The 23,016-nt window shown below is 39.2% G+C and overlaps 2 protein-coding genes across 4 annotated transcripts in view; both read left to right on the forward strand.

Annotated features, from left to right (window-relative positions):
- The window catches only part of clip2 (CAP-GLY domain containing linker protein 2), a 32,727-nt gene extending 17,490 nt beyond the window's left edge, over positions 1-15,237 (forward strand). Inside the window, exons 6-17 of the mRNA XM_028467351.1 lie at positions 1,076-1,273; positions 2,455-2,558; positions 2,661-2,721; positions 6,503-6,814; positions 7,271-7,834; positions 7,922-7,979; positions 8,697-8,780; positions 9,254-9,410; positions 11,265-11,424; positions 11,558-11,746; positions 13,750-13,809; positions 13,880-15,237. Coding sequence (XP_028323152.1) covers positions 1,076-1,273; positions 2,455-2,558; positions 2,661-2,721; positions 6,503-6,814; positions 7,271-7,834; positions 7,922-7,979; positions 8,697-8,780; positions 9,254-9,410; positions 11,265-11,424; positions 11,558-11,746; positions 13,750-13,809; positions 13,880-13,891 — 1,959 coding nt within the window. The 3' untranslated portion in view covers positions 13,892-15,237. The remainder of the gene's footprint in view (positions 1-1,075; positions 1,274-2,454; positions 2,559-2,660; positions 2,722-6,502; positions 6,815-7,270; positions 7,835-7,921; positions 7,980-8,696; positions 8,781-9,253; positions 9,411-11,264; positions 11,425-11,557; positions 11,747-13,749; positions 13,810-13,879) is intronic.
- Positions 15,238-17,852: 2,615 nt separating this feature from the next.
- Positions 17,853-23,016, forward strand: part of gtf2ird1 (GTF2I repeat domain containing 1) — a 46,813-nt gene continuing 41,649 nt past the window's right edge. For all 3 annotated transcript variants that reach the window (XM_028465912.1, XM_028465914.1, XM_028465913.1), the window contains exon 1: positions 17,853-18,121. The gene's annotated coding sequence lies outside the window, so the exon portion shown is untranslated. The remainder of the gene's footprint in view (positions 18,122-23,016) is intronic.

Raw genomic sequence — 23,016 nt, forward strand, 5'->3', positions numbered from 1 at the left:
TTCATTACCTTAACCCTTCGTTACCCTAATCCCACTAGATGCCTCCACCTAACCCACAAAATGCCAACATGGCTCCAAAGGATTCATAATTTATCGAGCGACACTTAATGACACCTTATTCAATTTAATGACAGATCATGACAGCGTAATGTCAGCCTTATGCATAAAACATGAGTATTAATGCAGTAAACAACAAAGGCTTTTGTGTGTTTTTGTCTTTTCTTTTGCCATTTTCTCATAATTTGATGTATTTTGTTGTCCTTTTCTGTATATTTTTCTGTATTTTTCAATGTTTTTCTGAGTCTTTTTGTGTATTTTTGCTTTTTTTGTGTATTTTTCTGTCGTTTTGTGTTTTTTTTTTTTTTGGAAGTAATTTTATGCATATACTTTCAGGGCCACACAAATTCAAATTGATCTGTTTTAAAGGGGGCATATTATAACCATTTTTCACCTTTTAAAACAGTTCCCTGTGGTCTAAATGGCACATCTGTGCTGGGGTTTGGTCAAAACATAACATGAATCAAGCAAAAGGGGAGGTTCAAGACCCGGTATAAAACAGCTCTTTCAGAGCGCGCCGTTTTCCCCTTCCCCCCGCCCCCGCCTCTCTTCTGCAGGGTGTCCCGAAACGAGTTACGAGGTTACGGAAACAGTCGGAGGGTGAAGTGATTGGCACACACAACAAGTATTTCCCAACTACAGAGGGGACATTGCCATTAAAAATGAAATCCAGCCACTTCTTTCTTGTGTCTTGTTAGAAGCAAAGCCCCATTCAACTTGTGACATCACAAACTCAGAAAATTTGAAAAGGAGCACTTTTCTCTGTGTTGTAAGACTTACACAGACCACAAACAAAGGACTGGATGGATTTATTTCACATTTTGTGTGCTGGTGGACACTCAAGTTACCTCAAAAACACTGCAAAAGTGAAATTTTCATAATGTGTCCCCTTTAACTTAAAAATGTCACAAAGGTTTTAAACATCCCTGTTCATCTGATGCATGTTTGTTTGAACTACAACCATGTGGTGTTCATAGAAGCTCTTAACACCTGAATTGATTTTGCCTTTATTCCTCAGCTGACGGAGACATCGTCCCGATACGCGCGGAAGATCTCCGGCACTACCGCGCTCCAGGAAGCCCTGAAGGAGAAGCAGCAGCACATCGAGCAGCTCCTGGCCGAGAGGGACCTGGAGCGAGCCGAGGTCGCAAAAGCCAACAGCCACATCTGTGAGGTGGAGAAGGAGCTGAGCGTCCTCAAAGCCCAGCACGTGCAGGTAAGAAGGTGTGGTGACATAGTACTTCAGGGGACAGAAAAACTACACTGTGTGCGTGTGTGATGAATGAACACCAACATCCTCACATACAGTAGTTTAGTTGTGTATCTTCTGGAACAGGGAAATGGCAGTTGTTCCACTGAGCGATTCTTCCATTCGCTGTTACATTTAGTTTTGTGAACATGTTATCTGGTGTATGATTTCTGACATATGTTGTGAAAGCTGAAGAAAAGTGCAAAGCTGTTATCTGAGGTGTGTAGTTCATATTAATTTAAACACTGAGCTACAGGATTAATGCATCACCAGGTAAAAGGATGACCAGCGGAAGTGATACACCAACAAATCTTCCTCCCCACTACTTTTTTTAATTTTATTTATAAATTTTCAATTTCTATAAACACACAGTACACTGACAAAAAACACCCCGAAGACAAAGAGGAATTAGAAAAATAAGAAAGATAAGGCAGTCACATTTTTAAGGAATCATCACCAACTGTTAAAAGATCACGATATGTCTCGTTGGCCTATAGGACAGTACAAGGTTTCTACAGTATACATAAAAAAAGGTGCACAAAGTTATTTTATGCAAAATACAACTTTAGGTTGCCTTTGATAAGTAAGACAAGAATGGTTTCCTTCCCACTACTTTGAGAATGTTGTGTTGCTATTAAAGCTCAAGTATGAATGTCAAGACCCAATAATGATATCAGAAATTGGTCTGATACCTGAAAAAAAATAGGATCGGATTATATTTTGCACTTGAATATAATAAGAATATTAATATTTTTATGTTTAGGATTAAATTATATTTGCACTCTCACCCTTGGATAGATTGTGTTGCTCACTTTTTGGACTCAGAACTCATAAAACTGGTTGGTCACTTTGTATTTGTTTATGCAAATGATGTCATGTTGATGTTTTTGTTCATTCCAAATTAAAGATGGAATTTGAAAAATTAAAAAAAAAGATTGAAATGTGTAATAATAAATGGGTGATATCACTAGATCAAGCCTTTTCTATCATTCCACACTATACTAGGCGATAAAAGTATGCATGGATTGTGCTGATATCGGATCGGATTGATATCGGTATCGTAGCGGAAGTGAAGAAGTTGCATGGGGACAGCCTTAATTTGAAACGTGCACAAAGCTTAGATCTTGCCTTTTCTGTGTGTGCTGCAGTATGTGACGGAGAATGAAGGCACGCTGCAGCAAGTCACAGCCATGCTCAGCAGCACCCAGAAGGACAAAATGGAACTGGCCAATCAGCTGGAAGAGGAGAAGAGGTAATGAGATCCACGTTTTACTGCATTTATTTAAACAACACGTGTATGTCCATTTATACAGGAAATCCCGCTGATTGCTTTGTTTCTTCATGACTTTTGCAGAAAAGTGGAGGACCTTCAGTTCAGAGTGGAGGAGGAATCCATCACCAAAGGCGATCTGGAGGTGCGTACCACAGTCTTACACATGCTTTACATACAGCGATTGGTTTCAGTGTGTGCACTGTTGAGGAGAAGGTCTGAACTAAGATGATTGAGGTGATGGAAAGAGCTGCTGTGCTCAACCTATTTCCCTCTATTGTTCAACAATAGTGAAATTATTGTAGTTACAGTATTTATTAATATATAAAATAAGTAATATTTTATCAGAAATCTAAAATTCTGAACAAATCTGATGAATACTATTTGGCTAAATCTAATTATCGTCTCGTCAGGAGATTAAAAATCTAAATGAGAATAACAAGAAGACAGTCATCAACATCCTCCGCCCAAAAAAAAAAAAACGGAACAATCGTAACAACTCTTGCGATTCTCATTTTCGAACTCCATCAAGGTATTGATACCCTGAAGCCACACATTGAATTTTTATTATCCTATCTTAAACGGTTTCTGAGAAAAGATGTCCCCTTTAACTCGAACAGATGGATGCACGGACGGACGGCGCTCAAACCTATAATACTATACAAAAAGTCAGCTAGCTTCATGCTAACGTCTATGAGAAAACCCATATATATGCTCATGCTAACATTTACTGCGATCGGCAGTGATTTATGTAACACACCTTCATGCTTAACTTTCACAAACAGTCTTAGGGGAGTTATCAAACAGTACACTGAAACATTATCACAAGAATATGCTTTTTCAAGCTGAAAATACAAGAACTTAGTTAGTAGAGACCAGTAGGCCATGGAGACAAGATGGCAACTTCCGACAACAGTGTAAGGTCAAAACACAGAAACTCACACAGAGTAAAGAAAAACAGAACAAGGGCAATAACTTCGGAAAAAATAATTGCGCATTTCTCATTTTCGAACTCCATCAAGATATTGATACCCTGAAGCCACACAGAATTTGGTTATCCTATCTTAAATGGTTTCTTTAACTCGGATGGACAGATACACGGACAGAGCCCAAACCTATATCCCCCTTCATGGCAGGGGATAAAAATAGATTATAGTCTATGTAATACGTCATTTGTTAATATAATCATGTAAAATTAAAGTATAATTGAAAATATTCTGCCAAAAATGTAAGTAATTTTCCTTTTTTTTTGCTTCTGAGGTCGAAACGATCGAGCGAGATCGAGCGCAATCAAGCGGTCTCATGACATTTTGTCAATTGTTCATCTTTTCCAAACACATTTAATCACCTGTTTAATTGAAAATATGGTAGAAATGTGAGATGTTCTCCTTAAACATGCCAGAGATGGTATATTCTGTGTCACATACAGTAGCTATTTACGTTTTAGGATAGGGTTAGGGTGAGGGTTATCAAAACTTAACCCTAGCATTTGGATTTCTGTCCGTTTTACGTAATGGTGGAAAATTGAAGGCCCCACATAAATATGGAACAAAACGTGTTGGGCGAGAACCAAAACTGTCAGCAAATAAGCTCAATTTATTTTAAAATCTAAAACGTCTCAAATTTATGGATTTGTGTCGTAGAGTCACAAATTACCAAAAAAAAGAAAAGAAATTTAGACAAACAAGTGTGAACGAGCTGCTTAGGCAGAAGGTAAAGTCTGGTTTTCCTCCTCTTTTATCTGCTTACTGTCCATCATATTCTAGTTCAAAAACTAGTGTTATTAAGCTTTATTAAGACCTTGGTTTTATATACTCGATATATCGACGTTCCTACTTCTCCGTCTGAAGAGTGAAACAAGTGTTGCACCTCAGAGAAGCAGAGGGGATTTTCTGTCTGAAGTCTGAACCGTCAGCAGGAAAGTTTCCTCGTGGTCAGGGAACACCAAACACCCAAAAGGCTTCTTCTCTGAAAGAGCAATCTCACCTTTAAGCCCGAGCTGGGATTTGCTCCGTGTTTCTGAAGTGTAGAGCTTTGAGCGTCTGCTGTCAGCTGCTCTGATCCCTGAATCCCACCTCTACGCCCCCATCTTCTTTCAACATCTTCTTTCGCCTCCTTCAGTAAAAGGGCAGGATCCTCTTTCCCGTTGACTCGGCCAGAGTCTTGTCCTTGAAAAGTCTGACATTTTTTAACTTCACTGACACGTCTGAGTGTAAAGTTTATCAGGTGCAGGAAAAGTGAAAAGTACACCTTGAACTAGGGATAGCCCCGCCCTTTTTACCTTTGACCCTACTCAGCTCGCGCTGCAATATTTGATTGTTTTTCAAGTTTTTCTATCGTCAAGATACACAACATGTTTAAAAGGAATATAAAGCAGCTGCTGCACTGACTGTGAAAAAAATCTGTGAAAGATGTGGAGGAGATGTTTTCATCTTTCCAGTTAGGCAGCTGCAGGTCAAATGTGCCATCATGGATGACTTAATTTTAGTTTGTGGATTTAGTCATTTCTTCTTCACAGGAACAGATCTTTTCTTCATATGTCTGTAAATTATCTTTCGGAGCACTCAGATATTAATACAAATACTCACTTACTTGTCACTGAAACCCTTCAACACGAGAAATGTTAAGTATACATGGAGCACAATGAAAAACAGCTTTAAACTTATTTATCTTTCAAAAAAGTAACTCCCTATAAAGACAGTGTATGGAGGTAATCTAAAACTGCTGCTACACAGACTGTCAAGAAAAATATGTAAAGGAGACTTTTTTTCAGTATAGTTACCTCAATTCTGCGTTTTAGAACTTAGTTTTAGATTTAGATTGTGGACTGGGATGAATAGTCAGGTCCTGTAGAGTCTCTATCCAGCATGTTTTAGGTCAGTGTTTCTCAAAAGGGGGTATGTGTACCCCCTCGGTTCATACAAGGGCGCTACAGAGGGTACTTGAGAAAGAGAGAGTGGAAAATTAACAAATGAAAGCATTAAAAATATGGGGTTTTACAATATTTTTAGTTAAAAATGATCATCATAATATAGATGATGGAAATGATCTTGATTAGAACATGAATTGAAAATACAAGGGTCAGTCTGGGTCGGGAGATGACCGAAAATAATAAAAACTATAGAAATAAATCTATTGAGGACGCACTAGATTACGCTTATTTACATATTGTGATTTTTTAAAACGTGTGTCATCACTCATTCATTCCATCATTATGGTCTGTAGTTGTAGTAGCATTCTGAGCAAAATGTTGTAGACGGACAAAGGGGGTGCTTGGATTTACTTGGATGCTACCCTGGTCCAGTGGTCCACCATAGCCTAATATCAGGCTTTCTGTAGAGACATGAGACACCGTCATTAGATTCAGATGTGTTGGGGGCAGAGAGACGTGTAGAACGTGCAGGAATAAGGATCTCCAGCACTGGCTCAATGTGTTGTAGTGCTGGGATTCTGGTTCAGAGGAAGTAAGACATAAGACAACATGCAGGTTTCTGTGGCAGTAAGGTCTGCTTCTGTCAACAGGGGAGACCCTCTGCTAACGTGGCTTCCTTCAGGTTGGGTAAGAGAAACAAGGTGAAGACGAGCTTCAATACCTCACCTCCTAACTTTGTTTATCTCTTTCTGGCATCAACTACTTCAACCTTAATGCTACTCAGGCTCTGATGGGAATGGACTCTAAGGTCTGCGCACCGTGCAGCAGGTCCTCCTCCTTAGGTTTACCTTGAAACAAGTGTGTGTGTGTGTGGAATGTCATTGCCTCTTTGCTTGGCTGCTGTAGACATTCAGAGAATGGCTTTCCTTATTCTTGCCTCGAGTCTATGTTTCTATTGGACTTTGCCTTCTCTTAGACTTGATTTAAGCCACATCTGAAAGACGTTCTTATACCTCAGAGTTAACTTTAATCTGCTGGTCTTCTTTCCCAACAGCAAACCACTGTGGAGGAGCAGAGTCGCATCATGCAGCTGGAGAAAGAGCTCACCCTTAGGAGAGCTGAGGTCCAGGGCCTACAGGCTCAGCTCAAAGGCGCCGACTTCGCCTCACAGCACAGAACCGGCGATGAGGCACCGGGATCTGACTCCTGTGTGAGCCACGAGTATGAGAGCGCGTTAGCTGCCAAACAGCAGGAGATGGAGACGCTGAGGACGGTGGTGGAAAAGCAGAATCAGGAGATCAGCGACCTGAAGCAGAAACTCCAGCAGGAAACCAAGGAAAACATGGAGATGATGGACAGCTGGAAGGTAGTAGGAGCTTCAAAAGTGCCATATCTCAAAGAATGTTCATCAAATCCAATGGTTTTGGGACTAATCTACTACTGATTTATGCAGTCGATGCTGTTCCATCTAGTAGCCAAATAGTAAAAACAAGCAAACAATTTATTTTCATTTATTCTATCCATTTGTATCCATCCAAAAGTCTAAATATGTTGTTGTTTTGCTTTTGAAATTTAGCATTGTTTTCAACATTTGTGTGTCATTGACCTCTTTAAACCAGAATGTTCTGGTTTGTTTGATGTGTACCACAAATATTCATGTTTAGATGATACTTTCTTCTCCTTGAATTAGGACTGTTTTTTCTACTTTCTAGTTAAAGCCTTTTCCACATCCTAGCTTCAAAGTTTTAGCATAAATAATAATAACAACAATATTGTACTTCCACAAGCACAGTCAGACATTTCTCCACACTGTCCTCCACAGGCTAAATTTGACACTTTAGTGAGCAACCACCAGCAATCACTGGAGGATCTGAAAGCGACGCTGAGCGCTGATCACACCTCTTCTGAAGGCCAACAAAAGGACGGCCAAGAGCTGCGAGCCATCCTGGAAAGCATGAAGATGGAGCACCAGCTGGAGGTGGAGAATCTCAAGGCCAAACACAAGATCGAAGCCGCCATTCTCATAAAGGAGCGTGAAGACCTTTGCACTCGTCTTCAGGAGGCCAGCGACCAACTGGCAGAGGGAAGGGCTAGAGAGGAGCCGAAAGGCGAGAAGCAGGCGTCAGAGGAGGCTATGGACAAGTTGCGGAAGGCCGAGCAAAGGCTGGTGGAGATGGAGAACCAGCAGATGGAGAAGGACAAACGAGTGGAGGAGCTGAGGGAGGGACTCGAGCTGTCGGAGAAGAAGATGACGGACTACCAGGCCTTGCAGAACGCACAGGCTGAGAGCAGGGAAGAGATCAAGAGACTGGAGGAAGAACTAAGGGTGACTGCAAACCAGCTGCAGGCCATCCAGGCCGACTGCTACTCGTCCCACGATGCAAACGTGAGTAACTGAAAGAACGAGACTCATAACACGTTATTATCTGCAGCTAAACTCACCAGTGTCTATACCTTTAACTCTCTCTTCTAGGTAATAGAAGACAACGACATTTCAGATGAGAAACTGAAGTCAAGACAGAATATAGAAGGTACTGTGCACATGGTCAATGTCATTTTCATTCAAACTTGTGTTTCAATGTCAATTCTCTATTTGTATAAGCTTTTTCCGAAACTATAGAAGGACACTGGAGTATATATTTACTTAAATAAAAACGTGAACTTATTCTCCTCATCAGTTCTAGCACATAATGTTCAAAGATGTGCACCCAACAACCTTTACTTTCACGCTTTAAAGAGTATGTGCGAACAATTAGCCCGACAACAGTTAGCATGACATTTCCAAACAATGTCTAACTAAACTAGCTGTTAGTCCATTAGGAGCTTAAGATGTAACTGTTGAAACAGGAATGGAAAAAGCAAGAACATTTATGCTAAGACACAAAATTCATTTGCTAGCTGCTAACCGTTAGCTAACAAAAGATTTTTGGCACAGCAAACAAGATGCCTATTGTTATTGTTAAGTTTAGATTAAAAAAAAAAATCACACATTGCAGTTTCTCATCCAACTTTAGCTTGGTAGTAAATATTTTACGAAGCATAGACTTCATCTATATGCGTCCTCACGTTCTTTGAGCCTATTGAGAGCTTTAGATGTAACAGTTGTGTAGCTAAATAAACTGATCCTCAAACTAGTTTATTTTATGGTACTACTTAACTACCCTTGAACATTTGATAAAATGTCACTTGCAGTTTGTCCTTGTACGTTATTTTACCCTAAATTTCTGTCTTTGACTGTTTTTCTGTAGAAACGATGGAGAAGCTGATTAAAAGAGAGAAGGAGATTGTGACTCTAACCGCTCAGGTCGAAGCCCTGAAGACACAGCTAGGAGGTAGATTTAGTTTTTTATTACATTCTTAATAGTATTAGATTATAACATGTTCAATTTCTGTATTGCTGTTGAACCTTTTCCCCTTTTACTCCACTCTTCCATGAGTCGATTCTGGCATCATCCTCCCATTGTGGATTTTTGTTTAAATTAAACAAAACAAAATTATACAAAAATTTCACTTTTCTTTATATTTGTTGATTTTTGTTTTGTCTGCTTTTGGTCTGATTTTGTGTCATTTGTTGGGTTTTTGTATTTTTTATTTAGGCTATTTAGTGTATTTTTGTGGGTCTTTGTTGTAGTTTTGTAGTCATTTTGGGTTTTTTTTTGTTTTTGTTGTAACTTTGTGTGTTTTTCTGTAATTTTGTGTGTTTTAAGGGTCAAGTGCTTTTCCTGCTAATTGTGGTACACACAATGTGCTTCTGTTTTAATGATTTATGATGCTAAAGAATGGATACATCATTTCTTTACTCTAGCACTGGAGGGGAAGGTTCGCTCTGGAGAAAAGAGAGCTGAGGCTCTGGCCCGTGAGAAGGCGCGAGTGGAGTCGGAGCTGGAGTCCTTGACCAGAAAGTCCCATGATGCCTCTGGGCAGCTGGTCAGCATCAGCCAGGACCTCCTGAAGAAGGAGAGGTAATCCGACACGCACACTTATTGCTCTTACAGGCTACTGGAGGATGTCTGGGTGACTCTGGAGGTTAATGAGATCCTGGTGCCCTCATAAACAAAGTCAATTATTTTTAGAAAAAAATGCTCAAAAGCTTACAACACAACAAGAAACCCCGCAAAATAACAACAAAAACACATAAATGACAACAATATCACACAAAAATACAGATAAATAAACAAAATAAAAACAAGAAATACACAAATTACCAACAAAGATAAACAAAATGACTCAAAACTGACAGAATACACACACACACACACACACAAAATGTTGACAGAAAAAAACACACACAAAATAATAAATATTGTTATTTCCTGTATTAATGCTCAGATTGGTCATTATTGTAAACGCTGACATGAATGCTGATAATGTGGCCCTCAGATCAGATAAAAATCACATTTTATTTATTATAGGGACAGTGGATATTAATGTACATTTCTGTAAATATGCCAGAATTAGCCTAAAAAGGTATAAAAAGAAAAAGACAAGACAAATAACTTTGCTCTCCATTTATTTTGTAGAACACAGTGCAACATTTTTCTGCTCATTAAATACGAACGACTATTAACTTGAGGTGTAAATCCAATGCTGAAATAAAATATTTAATCATAAAAAAAGAAATTAAAGTGCAATATAAGGCATTGACCTTCATCCTTTAAACAGGTAAGTGTATGGGAAAAAAAATGAAGGCAAGACATCTTTTTTTAAACATGGAGAGTGAATTAAAAACTAGCCTACGGCCACATCATCAAAAAAGAATGAAAGCAGGAAAAGAAAGCAGATCTGAGTTTATCATTTCAAATTCTTACAATAGTCAAGGACTAGAGACAATATTTATTTAGTAAGAGCCTTAAAAGACATGGATGGACGGAGACATAAACATGACGACATTCACACAGACTCATTACGCACACACGCACGCACACACACACGCACACCGAGCTGCTCCTTTCTCTCTCTCCCTCCCTTTGTGTGTGTGTCTCTCTTCAACTCACACGCAATCACACACGACCAGGAGAGCGCATATAACATGCGGGGGTACGCTCGCTCTCAGTCACACACACACAGACACACACACACACACACACACACGGACGTTGCAAAAGGAACAGGCTTCATTGAGGCATTACTAATGATGCGCAGATCATTATAAAAAACAATAAAAAAAATTTCGTCAACCAATCCGCGGACCATGTGCGTGCCGAACCGTGGCGATAGATCCATGTGGATCACGGATCAATGATGATCCGTTGCACCACTAATGAGTTTGCGTTTTTTTATTTGTTTTTTTTATTTTAAAAAATAAACTCAAATAACTGTATGACCTTGTGTCATATCTTGGGGAAAGACCACTCACCCACGACACACTTAGTGTGGGAGTCTCTGTTGTCTTGTTGGGCAAAGACTTTTTTCAGCATGGTGTTTACCCCAGTGTCAGCATTAATTGCACATACCACCAGGAATGTGGCGCCAAACGTTTGTGGGGGGGAAAAACCAACCAAGGGAAACAACAAAGAGCTACCAGATGTGCACTTCTCCTCGTCTGGATTGCGTCAAGCTTCAGCTGGTTTTAAGGTCCATTTAAGTCGTGTCATGCAGATAAAGGGTTCAGGTCCCTATTGAACCACCTGAGTGTGTCGAGTTGGCTGGTTTATATTTGGTTTGGTCTGTTGGAGCCTCATAGATGGATGTGATAGGCCTCCAGTCAGAGGATTCCACTTCAGTCGTTTTGTTTGAAAACATGACACAACTCTCTGGATATGTTGTTGCTAAGCGATAGCAGAAGTGTTGCTGATCGTTGTCTTTTCTGTCCCAAGGAGTCTAAATGAACTGAGGGTGCTGCTCCTCGAGTCCCGTCGTCATTCCCGTGATCTTGAGAAAGACCTGAACCGAGAGGTGCACAAGGCTGAGTGGAAGGTGACAGAGCAAAAGCTTCAGGACGACATTAAATCTCTTCGTGAAAAACTGCTCCTCCTGGTGAGAACTCCAGGGTTTTAGTCAGCCCCTAATTTTCTTAGTATTTAACAAAAACATCGGACTACTACGGGACACTGTCATACCTTCTCTTGTTTAGCATCCTTTTTCAAAAGTGTGTGTATGTGTTTTTCAGGGTCGGGAACGCGCTTCTCCTGATCACCGGCGCTACTCTATGCTCGAGCCCTCAGCCCTGGACTCGGAGGTGAGCCGACTGCAGCAGCGGCTGCTGAGCACCGAAGACGCCCTGAGGAACGCCCTGGAGCACAACCAGCAGGTGGACCAGCTAGTGCAGGCCATGCGCAGACATCCGGAGAAAAGCCCAGTAAGAGAGTTACAGCTTCTTGGATGAGATGCCAAACATTTTGGAAAATCGATGCTTTCCCAAGATTTACAAAAATGGAGAACCCCAAATTTTACTGGACAAAGGTCTGGGTGTAAATCATTTAATGCCAAACTATGTGTGGAAGAATCATGACAGAAATTACAACTCCACTTCCAAAGAATTAACTGCAAATTACAGTTATTTCAGTTATACAGTATAACTATCTGGCCCGTGAAGTATGAGGAACTTCTGCATTCAATTGTCAGTTTTCAGTCTGTCATTTTATTCTGATTTTTTTATACATAAATTTATGTTTGTTGTTGTTTGTTTATTTGGATCCCCATTAGCTTACACATAAGCTATCAGCTATTCTTCCTGGGATCCACAAATTACACAATGACACTACAATTTATACAATGAAAATAATAATCACATCACACCAACAAAACAGACATTTCAACAACTACAACTCTGAAGTATTAGAATTAGTATTTGGCACTAAAGTTTCTTAATAAATAATATGTCTTTAGGGATTTTTTAAAGGGCCTAGACAAAGCTAGACAATTACAGTTATCCTGGTTTTATCTCCATTAGCGAGCTTCACCTAACCAAACATTCACAGTCAGACAGGAGCTGTCCTACGAATCTTGATCACAACTCGCCAAGTTAAGCGAGGGGATTTCAGTCTGGCTACGTGCGTGCTCTTGTAACAGAGGAGGAGATTACAGCGTCAGACCAATCACGATCCCAGAGAACCTGGAGACGATTGAGGAATAGTTCTTTAAAAATATGAATAATAAATAACCATAATTCAGACCAAAATCAACACTGTTGCTGCAGTAAAAGCAGCAAGGAATGAATGCAGGAATTGATGAGTGTTAATACGTAAATTAGTGAGATTATAAATGAAGAAGAACCAGACACTGATCACTTTCACTTTTACCTTGTCTGTGGCTCTGATGCTGTTCATACAGCTCAGCCTACATGATAAGGTGGAATATATTTATATTTTATATTATCATACAGGACCGAGGCTTGTCCTGACTAATGTAGGACAATCCATCAGATTAAAATCTCTATATGTGGGGTGGTGTGTAGCTCAGTGGGTTGAGCGCCCGTCCCATGTACGGAGGCTGTAGTTCCTCACCTGCAGCCGGTCCCAGGTTCGATTCCCGGCTTGGGACCCTTTGCTGCGTGTCATTCCCTGCTCTCTCTGATCCCTTTCCTGTCGAGCAACTGTCATATAAAGGCCACTAGAGCCCAAAAAATCCTTAAAAAAAAAAAAAAAAAATCTCTATATGTCCTATAGGATGTCATCGGTTAATGAAAGGATTGCGGTGATATATAAATATTGTCTCTCTGTTTGCGTCACATCAGATCCAGCGATAGGTTCACAGAATGATCCTCCTTTTATTGGGCAGATTGTTTTCTAACTAATTGGTCAGGAGGCGGGACTTTAGTACTCGCTCAGATCCTCGCCAGAACAAAACCTGGTCCCGACCAGGTTAGTCATTCAGCCTAAGTTACCATGGTGATTTAGCCCCATAAGACATTAGCCAGCTTTGTAGTCCAGCACACACTAATTAAATCCTAGAAGTTAATGCGATAAGATGAAATCTAGCTTCGTAGTATAGGCCCAAAAAACCTGGTCCACGACCAGGTTAGTCATTCAGCCTAAGTTACCATGGTGATTTAGCCCCGTTAGATGTTAGCCAGCTTCGTAGTCCAGCACACACTGATTAAATCCTGGAAGTTAATACGATAAGATGAAATCTAGCTTCGTAGAATAGGCCTAAAATGATGAAGATTGTTGTTGTTATTATTGTTGTTATAATTATTAATGTCACATATAGTGTCACTGACGTTACAGTGGCTGGTTGAGTTACAGATATAGCGGTACGGCTGTGTCACTGGTCGTTTTTATTAAATACAGAGGAAAGTAAGGGCTGGCTGACTTCAAAGAGCATTTTTGTTCAACAATGAATGCATTTGTGTTTTTTTAGGTGCACGGTGCCAATTCAGCCAATGGGATTCATCTGCAAGAGTTGAACAGCGCTCCAAACGTGTGTACCCTCTTGTGGTTTTCCACCCATGTCATAGATCCAACCTAACGCACATGTTTCCGTCCTTCAGGAGGAACACTGAGCGGAGCCGAGGAGATTTGAGTGAAACCGCAGTGAAACGTCTCTGTAACGACAGAAGCTCGTCCTCCCGATGGTGCTTCAGACATTTCAGATCAGTTACACCGAAACGACTAAGCAAACCCTTAAAGAGAAAATACCAGGATGTGATTGGTGCACCTGCTGTAAACATGCTGTTGTTGTTTGGTTCCACAGACTTTGACAGGTTTCAGTGGCTTTCTTGGCTTTATTTATGATGATTCAGTTCCCCTCATTGGCTGACTTTGTAACAATCCTCTGTGCTGTGGGTGATCTCTGAGTCTCAGAGCATCACAGCATGGGCGACTTTTTCTAAAGGAATCGCAGGTTGAAGGAGGAAACCTGTTCCCACTGAGGCGTCTCGATTTAAAATAAACGTGCACATCCGTGGCCTTCAACCGCTGAGCCTGGGAGACCTTGGATGTTCCTGGATGTTTGTATGAATGCATATAGCGATTAATCCCTCACTCTTACATTTGGTTTCAGTTAGTTATGCATAAACTAACAGCAGCCCTGTTTCAATGATCTCCTCACACTGTTTCAGTTTGCTGTTTTTTGAGTTAAAGATGGACTCTTGGATACAAACATCTGGGCTTCATCTGTGCTTTTTGCAGCCTTTAAGTCTTCCAAATGTTTTTTTTTTTTTTTTTGCATTTGTCAAACTGAAAAATAAAGTCCCGCTGCCAGTAACATTTTTGATAGGTGAGTGTCACGAAAGCAGATATTTTTGAAGTGTTTGTTTTATTTAACATTTTAATCAAAAAAAAAAAGAAAGGTTTTGCCGCTATCATGAATCCGAATGTGCAAAAAAACAGCGCAGTCACAGATGGAGAGAAGTCTTGTCTAATCTATTTCATACCCTGGGTTTACATTAGTCCTTTGTCTTTATTTAACAGGAAATAACACAGGCCGAGCTGGACTTTCTCAGTGGATTTCTTCAGGTTTTCGTCAAGCATCCTGATTCCTTAGACATTGATGAAGTTTGATGTGCCACTGGAAGAGAAGCATCCCCATTGCATTATGTTACCTCCACCGTGCTTAACAGTGGGCAGAGATGTATTTAGCTTCCGTACGGCCAAATAACTTCATCCTGTCTATGGTTGACCTTGCTTCAGATGACCTTGAGAAAATGCAAGTCTCTTCCTGCGTTGCACTTTGGCTCAAGTAACGTACAAGTAGCCAAAATCTCAAATTTCTGCTCTCTGAGGAAAGTTCCAGCTCTCCAGGGACCTACAATATACAATTCCCAATCGTGACTGGCATGACTGGAACCAACTATTTATTTATTTATCTGTGAGAAACAAAGAGCTTCTTGTCACAAATGAAAAATGTCCGGACTTGTGTGTTTTAGAGACAAGCTAATGAAAAGCTAACGTTGGACAGCTAATGCAGTCCCTCCCACAGCAGGGTTTGCACCCTTTGCTGCAACGGTTTTTTTTTTTTTTTGGGAAAAATCATTAAATATTAACAGTGTCATGAAGCTGGTGTCTTATTTCACACACTCCTGTCACGTTATTATTTCTGGGACAAACAGCAAATGTTCCCTATGCTCAGAAGTCTGTTTGCTTGACTTGTTTAGCTCCACCGCTTTAGCAGCTAGCGGCTACTAGCTACAAGTATGCAATTAGCACATCTAAGGATGTTTATTTGTAGTTTCAACATATTACACTGCTCCTCAGGGATGGGTTAAATGCAGAGGACGAATTCCATTAATGTACTAACATTACATGGCCAATTAAAGGCGAAAGCCCCGATTTAATCTTTAATTTTATGCACCTGAAAATATATTTAAATCAAAGGATGAAAAAAGAGCCAATTTTAGGACTTCTTTAAAAAGAAAGTCAATTATTTTCAAAAAGAAAGATAATCCGGAATCTCTTAACTATAAAAATTCACCTGAAAATATCAACGCTATCCTTAGGTAAGATACACCCTATGATTTGTCCAACACAGGGATCATTTTAATTGTTGCAATAGCAGTGAAAGACAGCAAAAGATTGCATTGGAAAACTGGAGCACTCAGAGAGCGCAAACCAAGGGCCAACTCCCCTCTTTGCCAGATATCATCAGTTATCTGGGTCAATGATCCTGATCATGGTACCCATGGTCATTCGCACTCATTCACGCCTTGTAAAAACATTTCTATCCACATTAATAACGATACAGTAGGTCCAAATGTATGGGCACCCCTATTTTTTAGAGAATTGCGATCAAATGCGTAGTTCATATTTGATCCAAATGAAACTGTGGAGTGATTGAGGAACTAACCTAACATAACTGAGTCCAATTTCACAAAGATTTGACTCAGATTGGGTCAAAAGGGAATTTTTTGAACTGATCCAGAATCATTATATTGATCTGGATCCCCTACAAAATGTAATGGTATCTTCCATGGTGGTGTACCTTTGGTGAAAATGATGTCAAAATACTTTTGACAGAATCCTGCTAACAGAAAGACAAATAAATAAAGACCGGTGAAAATATTACCTCATGGGCGGAGGTACCGGTAATAAACGAGAATAATCAGCAACAAGGGTAGAATATTATCCATTCATCTTCCGACCCACCCCAGGGTTTAGGGGTACAAGAGGGCAGATGAATGAATAATTACAGTTAGAATTCCATTCAATAATTCCAATATTTGTGTACAAGTGCCAGTTTACACAGTGTTTCTTGTGTTTATTGTGAAACACTTAATTGTATGGAAAGTGCTCCACAAATACAGGTTGATGATTGACCGGAGAGGTAGTACGCAAAAAGTAATCCAGATTTTCCAATGGGAGAAATTTAAAACTAATGGTGGTTTAATGGTAAAGGAAGCAGACTTGTAACCAAAAGGTCACCGGTTCGAAATAACTGGGCCCTTGAGCAAGTTCCCTAACTGCTCCCCAACATAGCAGCCCACTTCTACTCTTTGAGGAAAATCCATAGACAAGATTCCCTAATGGGATGAATAAAGTATGCATCATCATTATAACAGTCTAAAAGAGATAAATAATTTAAATATTGTGACTGGGTGTGGAAGGACCACAGAGGAAGCACCATTAAAGAGAGCAGGACATTATTCATAGTAGTATGACTTATTATTGATGGAGAAAAACCAAAGCTTTCTGAACCAATGAATCAATATGAAGCTGGGATTCAAACAGTTCATGCTAATGAGGCGTTCGCTGTAATGAAATACGGCACTTACACACAAACAATACTAAAAATGTGTATCATCCTGAGGTCAACAGTTTAAGGTTTATGGTAATTCCCCTTTCCACCAAGTCGATGGAAGCAACAAACATTATCCCCCCTTAAATCTTTACTCATCAAATATATATTATATTGTTACAAAATGTTGTTTTTTTTTTTTTAATACATGTTTTTTAAGATTATATGCATTTCATGCACTGGTCTCTTCCCACCATCCAAAAACATCAATGTTAGGTCGATTTGAGTCTCTAAATTAGCCCATAGAAGTGAATGGGACTACGAATACATCTAAATCTGGTAAATTCTTTTTACACTTTATCTGAAAATATACTACAAAATATACACCAGTTTTTGGTTTTTTTTTTGTTTTGTTTTGTTTGTTTTTTTTTTTTTTTGGGGGGGGGGGGGGGGGGGGGGGGGGGGGGGGGGATATAAATGTTTCTTTTAATGTAATATTCAGTTTAAAAAAAAAGTTTCATATTTTAACAGAGTATTAAATAGATATTTATATATTTTTGGATAATGTTAGTGTTTTGTGTTGATTTAGTCATTTAAAGTGAAGGTTAACGCAAATGTAGGTCAGATTAAACTAGTCTCACCTCTAAAAACCCACAAACGAATGCATAAATGAATAAAGTGTGTTTAAATGAATAAATCCTGTCCTTGTAACCTTGTTAGTTTGTGTATTTCCAGGCTAATCCCGTCTGCTAACCGCAGCCAATAGATGCTGTTGTTGAGTTGGGCTGGGATTAGCAGGAGGCGAATGAGTTTCAATTTTACTGGATTACAGAACAAAGAAAGGGGAAAGGGACACCGTGCTCTCTAAAGGGGAAAAACACACACAAACTCACAGAAACACACACTGACAGCGGACACTGGGACAGCAGAGCAGCGATGATCCGGATTGGGAAACTGTATCGGACCGTGGACGGGAATTGTTTGTGATGGATTAAAACGGGGGAATTAAACCTATTCCGGGATTGACAGCAGCAACAAGGCTATTTAACCGCTAATTAAGGTGATGTTTCGCTTTCTATTTTAATACACAAGGATATATGCGCTGTGTGTTTGCAGGGAGCGGTTGTATTCATGTAGGAATAGGAATTAGGGATTATTATGTCCTAATTTCGGCATCAGTGAAAAGATGAAAAGAGTGCTAGCGCCTGGTTAGCATGAGTGCTAAACGTCTCATACCGACTTTGAGCTAGCTAGTTAGCTTCTATACCACAGTTTATTCGTTTTCCCTTGATTAACTGTTAAAAATGAAACTGTTAGTTAGCACCAAGCTCTATCTGTGTTTTGTAGCCTCCCAGAGTGTAACATTAGCCCACATTTGAGATTGTAGAGCAGCGTCTGTCTGCTTTGTAAAAATTACCCTTCGTGTTTCGGATTAACTCGGTTCCTTGTTATCTTGTGAACGACGTCCGTTTGCGTCAATAGTTGACGTGGATTACAGATGTTGAAAACGCAAAAAATGCGCACTTTGAATACATTTGAATCGCAAAAGCAAATAGATATGGTTTAGAACGTTTTTGTGTTCATGTAAATATAAATTCTCAGCCTGTTTATTTGCTTTCAGAAATGTCTTGCTATGTTTAAAAACTACACAAGAAGTCATGTACTTTTAGCAAAACTTAATACGTGACAGATTAATAAATGGTGTCACCGTGTAAAGCAAAGCGTCCACGTGTTACTCTAATATTACTGCGCTGTGTCTTGTTACAAACAAATGTGGCGACCGCGAACACAGACGGAATCCGCTCACCAGTTACTTAGAATACTAGTAGATTCATAACACCCCCAATATACTGCTATCACTGCCAACAAGGTGGCTCATCTGGTCAAAAAAACAAAAACAAAGCCAGTTTAGTGTAAAGATAAACAAAAGACAACATCATTAAAGTTTCGTGATATATTTTGAGTGCAGTGAAATATTTAATTTCCTCTTTAGTACACACCTCAGATTAAATCTACAAACTGAGAGCTGCTGTGTTTGTTTAACTGCAAACTGACTTGGTGTGTGTTTGTAATTTAGCAATCGGACAGCATTATATTGAATGACCCACATATCTTGTATTTAGCTGACTGGCTAAATAAACTCTAAACTTTAATTAAACTGTTGAAAATGTAAATGAAATGCAATATTTTTTTATTGATGTTTTGCTCCAATTGCCTATATAGTTTATTCATATATTAATTTGAAATTACAAGTTAAAAAAAAGATTCATATTATATGCAGTGGCTATTCGTAGGGTTGCCATATCAATATATCGACATTCTATCCGTACGCAGCGCCCCTATTTGGCCAGTTTAGGTCACGTGGTCAGTCATTGGTCAGTTTAGGTCGCGTGGCTAAGACTAAACCTAACCCGAACTCTAACCCTAAAAATTGTTGCGATATTGGGTTATAACCTAACCCTAAACCCAATCCTAACCCGAAGACGCTACGTACGTGTACTTCGGTAACCATGTGTGATGGCAAAAATGGCAATGAGTGGTTCACTTTTATTTAATATCAGAACTTTATTTTTATAGATGTCTGAAATCAAACTATGAGCCCGTAACTTTTCTCAGGGATATTGTGGTAGATTTGGCGGCTGTTCGACTATGGATTAGTGTTTTCATGAAGTTCAAACCAAATTCTGAGTATCTGAATGTGAAGTAGATATCCTGACTCATCAAAGAAGCCGACGTTTCTCTAATCTTTGACGGTGGAGTTTTGGTGATTCTGTGTGAACTGGAATCTCAGTTCCATGTGTGACACGGCACCTGCTGTGGTCAAGGTTGGAAGTGTTGTGTGCTCAGAAGTTACCGCCTGCCACCTGCTTCTCATATGATACTTCCTCGTTTTGCACCTTTGCACCATTCTCTCTCTTTTTTTTTTTTTTTTTTTTTTTACCTAAGAGGCTTTTTGTGAAAATCCCAACAGATCTTTAGTTTCTGAACAAAAGTTCAAATGAGCTGAGTTACTACACTTCATCAGTGGATCACACAACGCTCTAGTCTAAACCCTCCAAATCCTGCTCTCACATTCGTCATTAGTTGGTGAATGTTTGGCTGCAAAAAGCGTGTTGTCCGTGTAGTAATTTCTTTGCTAACACCTGATGCTTAAAACCAAAAACTCAGAGGGAGGTGCCACTTTCATGGTCTCACAGTGAAAATCAAGATCAAGCAAGCTTTTGCCCTTAAAAACATCCTAACCTGCCTTTATTTTGAGCTTCAGCAATTCATCTTTTCTAGGGATGGTGAAAAAAAATTGAATTCGAAAATCGATTATTTAGATTTTACAAATTGTAATAGGTGGTTTGCAACTGACGTCACATATCCCATGATCCTCTCCGATTCGCTTGGATCCACCATCTCTTATGTATACAGCTTCATAACAACACATCTTCAATGGCTTTTTTTTTACAAATTGATTAAGGATTAAATACTCCAGATAAAGCTAGGTATCGCGGTAAGATAGGAGTGTGGTGGGGTTGACCCCTACAGCAATTTGTAAAAATTTGAGGATGATGTAGGCGTGCTTAACATGATTCAAAACAATGCAAAGGCAGAAACAAATGTACACACACACACGCATACACACATATGCGGACATGCCTGGTAGTATGAAGTGGAAGTGGAAGATCCTGTTATTTTAAAAACACATAAGTCAGGGTAGTAATGGACAAAAAACGTACACTTAAAATGCTCTTCACATACTCGTGCGTATTTGTAGCTTGTAGGTTTGATCTCCGACCTATGCAGATTTGCGAGCCACTGTGCGAGTTAATCCTTCAATTCCTGGCCCTTCACGCTGTTTAATAGTAGGTAAACTAAAAAACTAAACATTGTTGCGAGCAGAATTGATAGAACACCCGACAGCTGCGCACATATCTCCCATTTTGCGCTTTTCTCAATGGCTACCGCCGTGTTGTAAATAAAAGTTGTCATAAAAGATGGTGGAAACTAGCGAATCAGAGAGGATCATGGGAAATTTGAAATTTGTGATGTTGGTGCAAACGATTTATATAAACCAGGTGAGATTTTAATTATACAATACTGAAGGTGCTGTGAACGAAAGAGTAATACAGCAGCTGACTGTCACTGATGTCAAATGGAAGATCAATAATAGGCAATAATTGAAAACTCAAATTATAATCATTAATAGAAAATTGGTTTGTAATCAAATCCAGGCTTCAATAATCAGAATCACAATGAATGGGAAAATTGAGCTTATTAACCATTCCTAATTTTTACCTTGTTGACATGCATTATTTAATTCACTAAATCGTTGCCATTAGAGTCACAGTCCAGGGTTGTATCCTCAGCTTCTGTGTCAAGGTGGAAGATGGTGTTGATGTAATAGGGTAAACAGGTTTACGCCAATTTATAAACGATTCAACACAAAGCTGAGCACAACCATAATATGCACTTTTATGGTCAAACTAGGCTGTTTACGTATTTAGTTTGAGGAGGTGGTATAGAGGAAAAAATGTCAACTGTTCTGTCCTCCAACACATGATTGGTGCTGCTTGTTTACAAAATATCTTGTTATGAGGTGACATTAATAACTACTGTAAATAATAGACAATGTGCAGAGAAATGACTAGACCAGTGATGTTAAACCATTGTACTGTATGAGATCACCAAAACTGTCCAATTTTTTTTCACTTGGTTTTTCTTAAAGATGTAAATTTGACAAATATTTCCGTAATGATTTGATTACTTGGATTACTGTCAAACTTTCAGCATTTATTGACATGCTAATTTAAACACTCCTCCGAGCCAACAGGTGGCAGTACTTAGCAACACAAGACGCTGATACGTTGTAAATAATTGGATGTTGTGTACACAACATATTTTTCAGAGCCTCCGATTTTCCATTTAAAAATTTCACCAATTCCATTTCGGGGTATACTCATTTCCGCGTAAGGATGTCATGAATTGACTACCCATTTAGGGGTGTCCTGATCCGATATTCATATCGGATATCGGTCCGATATCAGCCAGAAAACTGTATCAAAAATCACCGATATAAGCGCTCCGAGAAGTTTTTGGTGTTTTTTTCCCCCGCCCTCAGTTTTTCCCACCATATACTGACAGTAAATAATAACTGAAGTGAACTTGAATTGTTGACAATTGTTCTCTGTTTGAGTAACATCACATGATCAAGCCATTTCTAACATTCCACACTACAAAATAAGTAATAAAAGTATGTATGATTTGTGCTGATATTGTATCGGATCAATACCGGTATCGGCCAATACTCAAGGCTACAATATCGGTATCATATCGGAAGTGAAAAAGTTGTAACGGGACATCCCTAGTTTTCACGATTAATTGTGGTGTTAAAAACTTTATAATTAGTTATATGTAGGGGTGTTGAAAAATATTACATCACACGATTCTCGGATCGATTCAAAATGCATCCATATCGATTTATTTTTCATTTTTTTAAATGTTTAAATTAATTTAATTTTTGTACCTTTATTTAACCGGGAAAGTCTTTTCCGCTACAGGAGACATTGTAACTGCACACAGAAGTGCTCTGAAACCTGGCCATGTTGACCAGCTTGTGTTTTTTAATAAAAATCTAAAAAGAAAATACTAACTTTCTGCATTTATTTGTTGCTCTAGGCATTTCCCTCAGTTATGTTGCACTAAAGTCAAAGTTGGTTTAAAAGCCACAGGCAGATTGTATGTTATTTTTTTTTATTTTAGGTTGTTGGCACATGGCATGTTAAAGCCATTGTTTTGAGTGTAAAATATGCCAATAAAATATATTTTCATACATAATGTTTTCATGTAGGTGGACACATTTACAGATTAGTTTTTTCTTAAGTCATATATATATAATCACCTTATACGGGACATATCGTATCGCATCGTGACCTATGTATCGGGATACAAATGGTATCGCCAGATGTC

Source organism: Gouania willdenowi, chromosome 14 (assembly GCF_900634775.1).
Source record: "Gouania willdenowi chromosome 14, fGouWil2.1, whole genome shotgun sequence".
Classification (NCBI taxonomy): domain Eukaryota; kingdom Metazoa; phylum Chordata; class Actinopteri; order Blenniiformes; family Gobiesocidae; genus Gouania; species Gouania willdenowi.